Source organism: Tupaia chinensis, unplaced genomic scaffold (genome assembly GCF_000334495.1).
Source record: "Tupaia chinensis unplaced genomic scaffold, TupChi_1.0 Scaffold000511_1, whole genome shotgun sequence".
Classification (NCBI taxonomy): domain Eukaryota; kingdom Metazoa; phylum Chordata; class Mammalia; order Scandentia; family Tupaiidae; genus Tupaia; species Tupaia belangeri.
Window position 1 is genome coordinate 2190194 of NW_006160024.1, and position 8521 is coordinate 2198714.

General features: G+C 35.1%; 1 protein-coding gene across 1 annotated transcript in view; it reads left to right on the forward strand.

Annotated features, from left to right (window-relative positions):
• The window catches only part of ZC3H6 (zinc finger CCCH-type containing 6), a 79630-nt gene that overhangs the window by 47229 nt on the left and 23880 nt on the right, over positions 1–8521 (forward strand). Inside the window, exons 5-7 of the mRNA XM_006156677.3 lie at positions 1218–1351; positions 4506–4622; positions 5208–5319. Of these exons, the coding sequence (XP_006156739.1) occupies positions 1218–1351; positions 4506–4622; positions 5208–5319 (363 nt within the window). The remainder of the gene's footprint in view (positions 1–1217; positions 1352–4505; positions 4623–5207; positions 5320–8521) is intronic.

Consider the following 8521-nt stretch of genomic DNA (forward strand, 5'->3'; position numbering starts at 1 on the left):
GGGATCTTGGGCACACATGCGCCCGGCGTGAGTTCTAAGCCACCGGGTCCGGGACACGAACCATGGTCAACTACGTGGGAATCCAGCGACATAGCCATTATGCTAATTGCTGGTTCCCTTAAAAATTTTTTTTTAAGTAAAACATTTTTATTAGCTGTCTTGTAGGTTTTAAGGTTCTTAGAACATTTACTAATTCAGTATGACTTTGGTAAAATGAGAAATTACTTTGAACTATAACTTACTACCTAACACATAACTTTTGTAATTTGGATATCTTTTGAGATACTTTAATACCAAATTTTTCAAAAGGAAGAAACAAGTATAATTTTTACTTGGAGGTATATATGTATGTATCTATTTAAAATTATTAATAGAAATTTGGCTTGCTGCAAATTAACCACTTAGCCTAAATCTGTTAAATATATGAATATAATATTTCTCTTTAAAAAAAAACCAGAAAGACTCATTATGTTAAGGAAAAGTAAAAAGAATAAAACTGTATTTAGTTTCTCTATGTTGTTAACTTCTCTTAAGAAACAAAGAAACAGGGGCCAGCAGATGCCCTAATTGTTATATTGTTGGACTCCCACGGAGTCAACTGAGGTTTGAGTCCCGGACATGGCAGCTTAAACCTCATGCCAGGCGTGTATGCATGTGTGCCCAAAATCCCAAGAGAAAAATGGAGAAGGGATTGCTGCATGGTCATCTTTCCTGGGGGGTGGTTTCTTGCTTTTTGTCTGTCTCTCTTTGTCTCTCTGGAGATCACACGTGCCCTATAGCAAACAACTCTCATTAAAAGAAAAAAAAGTTGCTGAACTCCCACATGGCTGACTGCAGTTTGAGTCCCAGACCTGGTGACTTCAAACTTACGTTGAGCATGTGTGTATGAATGCCCAAGATTCTGGGAGGAGAATGGAGGAGAAGAGATTACAGTGTGGCCATCCCCCCGAGGAGTGATTTCTAGCTGTCTGTCTTTCTCTGTCTCTCTGGTGAACACTCTTGCCCTATAGCAAACATCTCTCAAAAACATAAAGAAGCAAGCAGCAGTGCCTAGGAAGTAAAGACTTAATTAAATTTTTTCATTGACCATAGTGAGAGAGAAAGAGAACACTCTGTACATTATACACTATTAAAAATATGCTCTTCCTTGTAAACTTTATAGTTTGACAGATGGGCTGTTTTTTTGTAATTTGAAGTAACCATTTAAACTTTTTTAGGTATTGAGCAGAGGGTTAAAAGTTATAACGTTGGTCGTGGACGTTGTTTGCCGAAGAAAATCAAACGAAAAGACCGTGGAGGACGAACTAGTAAGGGGCCCAATGTTTATTCTGGATCAGATGACTTTCATGAGGTACTAAGAATTTATATATAAGGAGAAAAGAAGCTTTTCCATCTTTTAATCTATTTGGTTGTTAAGAAACCATTGTGATGTTAATGTTACTTTCCCTAGTAAATGAACGTTTCCAGCTCAGATCAAATAAGTATGACACCCCTCCCCTCAAAAATAAATATTGTTTAGTCATGATACTGTTGATAGTATTGAGGAACAAATACAGGTGGCCTTTAAATAAAACTGGTGTGTTTGATGGAATCTCAAAATAAAACCAATGAATTGAAAGCAAAATATATCCTCTATTAGTTCTCTGCTGTGTTCTCCTTTCCTTGGAGTCATCTTCCCCAAGTGCAATGGCAGTGAAATGCTAAGGACTTGATACATAGCAGGGCCAGAAGGGAGGCAGTGATATTATTGAATTACTCAGAGTTGAAAGCATTGAAAGAGAAGCATAGGGGGGTATAAATGCTTGGAAAGATGAATATATGTGCCTTGCATGTAACAGATATTCAGTAAATTCTGTTGCATTGAGTTAAACTCTGAACATGTACATTTCAACTCGCAGCTACAGTCTCTGGATTAGAATAGTCCAATTTCTGTGTTCTACCACTGTACCAGTAATATCTGATTGAATTATGCAGAGGCACAAGGGTTGGCTATTAAAAGTTGCAACCTTGAATGAGAGCTAAGGGATTACATATATGCTGTAATTTTAAAATGTTTGGTTTTCTGACCTCTAGGTTTAAAGATCATGGGCAGAAATTTTATAATATGTATTTCTTTCCCTTTTTTTACTATTGTTTATTTAATTTTATTAATTATTATTATTATTATTTTTAAATTTGACCAGGGTGAGAGAGGGAAAATGAGAGAGCAAGCCCCGAGGTCCAAGACTTGAACTGCAGTTAGCCATGTAGGAGTCTAGAACCCTAATCACTATGCCAGCTGCCGGCCCATGTATTTCTTGATATACTACTTAAAGAGATGTTAATAGATATGACTTGAAAAAAAGTTCTGCCTTAAAAAATTTGTGAAACTCAACACATGTTACTTTGTTTTTGGGGTTTCTCTCAGGCAACATTAATTGATTAAAGGTTTTGAGCAGGTTAGGTGTAAAGAAGCCTGTTTACTTTGTTGATCATTTTCAAAATTTACTTAACAATGAGTTCATTTTTTCCTACACACAGCTATTAATATTCCCTGAGCCACTCAGTGTTACATGGAATAGCAGTTTTGGAATTATCATAGTTATTATTTCAGAATTTCTGGGTGATTTTAACCTTGTTCATCTTCCAGGACAGCAGTAGGCCTCTAGAATGTACTGCTTTCCCTAACATAGACTAATATTAATGCTTTCTAAGTAAGTCTTCTTCTGTCCCCAGTACTGAAACCATATACCTAAAAAAAGTTAGCTTCTAAGAAGGTGTTAACTTTGAGCAAGTTGCTGCCTAACTCTGAGCTTCAGTTTGCTTAATCTGCAATAGGAGCATATAATATTAAATTAACTCTAAGGGCCACTTCAAGCACTATTTTCAATGTCTATAGATATAGGCTATAACTAAAATATTCTTTATCATGTAATAAAAAAAGATTAAAAAGTATTATCAACTATAACAGTTGATTGACTATCCTAGAGACATTTATGATTCCAGAAATAACTGAGAACCAGGAAAATGTCAGAGCCCAGGGAAGGAGCTCATCACATTCAGGAATGGTCTCGGGGAGTCCCATGCAGAGTAGAGGAAACAGGCAGGCTGCACCCAAGTAACCAACATAGATCTGTCCCCATCCTAGGCCTTCCCAGGTGACCAAATAAATTTAGGTGTACTTTGAATTTTTTTGAAAATGCAAGAGTAGTCATAGAGTAAGCAAGTCTTTGTTGGATTTTAAAGATATATTTATTCTGGGACGAGCAAATGGCATGATGGTTACATTGCTGGACTCCCACATAGTCAACTGTGGTTTGAGTCTGAGACCTGGTGGCTTAAAATTTACATCAGGTGCGTATGCATGTGTGCCCAAAATTTTAAGAGGAGAATGGAGGAGAAGAGATTGAAGCATGGCCATCCCTCGGGGGGTGATTTCTCACTTCCTCTCTGGCGAGGCCATGTGCCCCATAACAAAAATCTCTCTCTCTCCTCCCTGAAAAAAAAGATATATTCATTCTATTGACCATAAAACTTTTAAGTTTTTCTAGTGTTTGCAGTAGCTATGAAGTTTTCTGTAAATACATATTTTTTTCATGGTAGATCCTTTCATTTCCTATTACTTATATTTTAATATCTTACGCTTTTATCCCTTATATCAAGATAATATATCTTCTAATGCAATTAGGTTAAAAAAATGGCAGAGGGTGAGAAATGGGAAAAAATATATATACACACATATATATAAAACTAGAAATGGAAAATTATCAATGATAACATGTATGATTAAGCCACTCTGCAGTATATTCTGGATGGGAAAACACATTTTGTATGCTGTGACGATGCTCAGTGAATGAATGTAAAATTAATTAATTAATTTAAAAAATTTTTTAAAAATGACCAGGTAAGTACCTTGACTTTCCCATCTTCTCTCCTTTCTTGTACTGTGCTTTATTAGCAGTAGTGTGATAGACTGAAAGGAACATGGAACTGGAAAACATAATCCCTAAATTTGGCCCAGACTCTGTTAAATGACCATGTGTCCTTTGGCAAGTCTCTAACTTCTCTAATTAGCAGTTTTCATATTTGTCCATTGGAGGGATGAACTAGATTACTTCCAGTTCCCTGGTTCTTCCAGCTTCTACATTACAAGAGATCTTAAGGTAGAGAACATTGGTGATTTCTCTCTAGCTTCAAACTTAGAAAGTTATAATTATCCGTAATACAAGAGAGTGCATATTTTATTATACTTTCGCCACAACTGAGTAGTATTATGAATTTTCAGGATTTCTATAATTTTATTTTTAAAGTATGGTTATGCATTTTTGTTAAAATAGAAAGAAATAGGCTAGTTTGCAGCCACTAGTAGCCATAAGCAGATCGTTAAAAGTTTCTCTAAAAATTAATGAATGTCCAAACTGAATCACTTTTAATAGCCAATCTGCTTTCCATATTTATTTAATTATACATTTTAATAGCTAGTAATATTTCATATGTTGCATTCAAATGAAACTTTTTTCTTACAGTATAGTAAACCAGCAAAAAAATGGAAGGTTATGACTCAGGAATTTATTAATCAGCACACAGTGGAACACAAAGGAAAACAAATCTGTAAATATTTCCTGGAAGGGAGATGTATAAAGGTAAATCTATAGGAGTATCATAAATCATTTTAACTTGCAAAATAATGTTTGAAATTTTAAGCCTTTTAAGGGGATGGTTAATTTTTAAAAATTTTTCACATAGTTGTAATAAAACTGGTTCTTTAAAATATATCCTGCATAGAAATACTATACATTAGAGAACATTTACTCATATTCTGGGACAATAACATAATTTGTTGAAGTCAGATCTTATTTAACATATAGAAAATGCTGACTATATGGTAAATACTGTTCAAAGTAACAACTGATATTAAATGACTTAACCTTTACAGCTGCTCTACAAGGTAGTTACTGTTGTTATCCCAGTTTTATTCATGGCACCAAGAAGTTAATTCAATTCTCATAATCACTCAATTAGAAAAGGTGTGTGCTCGTGGAAGCAGGTACTATGCTCTGAACCACATCCACTGTTTTGGGCAGGAATTCTAAGAGATTGTTCAGGTTATTAGTTTATTATTTAAAGATTAAAGATGACCATAATTCTATTATGAAACATTGCAGAGAAAATTATATTTAATTGTTTCTTTATTTCTTACCTTTTTTTTTTTTTTTTTTTTTTATCAGGGCGATCAGTGTAAATTTGACCATGATGCAGAGTTGGAGAAGAGAAAAGAGATCTGCAAATTTTATTTACAAGGGTATTGTACCAAAGGAGAGAACTGCATTTATATGCATAATATCCTTTATTAAAAATGTATGTGTTTTAAAAAATATTAAGTACAACTTACAAAGCCTCATTTTGTTGTAACTTTTAAACAACACATTACATAAACCCAGTCTAGTCAGAATTTGTGCTTCAAAAGGGAAAACTGTCCCTTTTATTTCTTAGAGAAATGAAATAACTCTTTTTTTGGAAAAACATTTTATGAAATAAAGGTAATTTTTATTTAATATAATATGCTAAAAGGGTTTCAAGAGACTATCCTTGAAGGAATCGTTGGCAAAATTTGTATTTTATGACATGATTATTTTACTTAGGTTCATAAGTAATAATGGGTTGTTGGGAAAGTCATGACACATTTTTGCATAGAAAAATACAAAATTATCCTTGCTGAAATCAGAAAATCGTCACCCTTTAACCTAGCAATCTCACCATTTTTGAAAATTCTAATCATTTAATTAATCTGAGTAGTTATTACTGGTGGTTGCTAAAATCACTAGGTAAAAAGTTGATGAGGAACTTTATAATTGATGGCTGGGGGAAGATAATACCTGAAAGAACTGATCGTAAAGATCACTAAAAAGAAACAACCAAATATGAAATGCCTCCTTATATGATGCAGTAGGCAGTGTTGAAATACCATTTGTGATTAGTTGATCAGTATTGAGATTAACAAATAAATGATACAAAAATACAAGGGGGAGGGAATTTATAGAAAGAAAAGCTCGAGAGCTATATTAACTAAATACAGTTTGTGGATTATGTTTGGACTCTAATCTGAATAAATTACAAAAAAATTTTTTTAACAGGGATATTGTATACTGATTGGGTACTACTTGAAATTAATGCATTAATTATGTCTGATTTATAATGCAGTCACAATTAGAATGAAAAAGTATTTCTCTTTGTTTGAAATAGATACAGAAACATTTACAAATTAAATGTATTTCTAATATTCTTTAAAATGCTCCAGTATTTGGAATGAATGTCATGAAGAGAGCGTAAGGGTAGTTAAAAATTACGAAATTATGGAAATTTTTGAACCACATAGTTAGATGAGGGGGTTTGTTTTATTATTCTATTTTGGTATATATTTGATAACCTTCAAATTAACTTTAAAAAAATCCTTAATGTCGTCCTTGGAGCCAGCAGGTGGTGTGGTGGTTAAGGGCGCTGGACTTCCACATGGCCAACTGCGGTTCAAGTCCCAGACCTGGTGGCTGGTGGCTTGCTTTCCCACTTTCTCTCTTTCATTCTTGCTCCCTCTTGCTCTTGCTATGTCCCTCTCTGGTCAAAATAAAATAAGTTTTTAAAGTTATTCTTTTAAAAAAAGTCATCCTTTAGGGATAACCATGCTTATGACATGGCATAAAGCATTTCAGACTTTTTCTATAATGTGTATACATGTTAAGAGTGGATGTATACATGTGTATATATTTATACACAAAATTTTTTTACAAAAATGAGATATATTTTTAAAGAATTATTTTATTTAATTTTATTTATTCATTCATTTATTTTTACTTGACCAGACACACACACACACACAGATAGAGAGAGAGGGAAAGTGAGAAAGCAAGCCACCAGGTCCAGGACTCAAACTGTCATCCGCCACGGCACCTTAACCACCATGCCACCTGTTGGTCCCCATAAAAATGAGATATATTTTTAATGATTGTGAAGATTGTATTTTTTTCAATTAACATATATATTTAATATATATAAACTCTATTTTACTGTGTGATGTGCTGTAAGGACCTTATTTTTTTTTTTCCAAATCTTTAGGTCACTGTTTCATCTTTACTAATTTAAAATGGCACATTTACCAGATCCTAAATCCTTTTATTTATTTTTTTTCATGATTCTACTTCTCTACTACTATTAGCAATTGTGCTATTTGACTATTCCTCTTTTAAAAAATATGTTCAAGGGGGACCAGCAGTTGGCATAATGGCTGTGTTGCTGGACTCCCATGTAGTCGACCGTGGTTTGAATCCCGGACCTGGTGGCTTAAATTCACACTGGGCTCACATGCGTGCGTGCCCAAGATCCTGAGAGGAGAATGGAGGAAAAGGGATTGCGGCGTGACCATCCTCCCTGGGGGCGGGGGGGATTTCTCACTTTCTATCTCTGTCTCTCTGTCTTTCTGGCAAGCGCACATGCCCTACAGCAAAAACCTCTCCAAAAAAAAAGTATGTTCAAGTGCCAGCAGGTGGCATGCCACAAACCTCTCTCCTCCATCTCTCCCTCCCTTCAGGACTTTAGGCACCCACGTACATGCCCAGCATGTTTCTCAAGCTGCCAGGTCTGGGACTCAGACTGCACAGTTGGCCATGTGAGATCCAGCCTCTTAGCCAGCAGGCTGTGGGCTGCTGCAAGAAAAATAATTTTTTTGAGACTTGACATTCTTTCTTTAGAAATCAGACACCTTACTGAACTCTGTTTATAAAGCTTTCAGTCAAGTTTATGCATTTTCCCTCTATATCGTGCTGTTTATTAAAAAGATAATTTTATTTCATTTATAATAATTGCACCTCTTATTTAATTTTAATTGTATCAGCTATCCTTCCAGAATAATATTAAAGAATAGTGATTGTGGCAAATGTGTTTTTTTTTTTTTTAGAATTGTAATATTTAACTTTACTTATTCATTTTAATTTGACGAGAGAGAGTGAGAGAGAGAGGGAGAGGGAAAGTAAGAAAGCAAGCCACCAGATCCAGGACTCAAACTGCAGTTCACCATATGGGAATCCAGCACCATTAACCACCATGCCACTTGCCACACTTGCCAGCCTAGTAAATGTGTTTTAATGATAATGCTTCTTTTGGTTTGGGGCCACAGTCTTAAGATAGATAGATAGATGGATAGATAGATAGATTGATTGATGTATATTATGTGTGTGTGTGTGTGTGTGTGTATGTGTGTATGTGTGTGTATAGGAGAGGTTTTTGCTATAGGGCATGTGCACTTGCCAGAAATACAGAGAGGGACAGAGAGAAAGTGAGAAGTCACCCCCTAGGTGGGATGGCCATGCCGCAATCCATTCTCCTCCATTCTCCTCTTGAGAACTTGGGCACGCACATGTGCCCGGCACGAGTTTAAGCCACTGGGTCCAGGACTTGAACACAAGTCGACTACATGGGAATCCAACAACATGGCCATTATGCCATCTGCTGGTCCTAAGATACATATTTTTTAAAAACCAAGTTAAAGTGT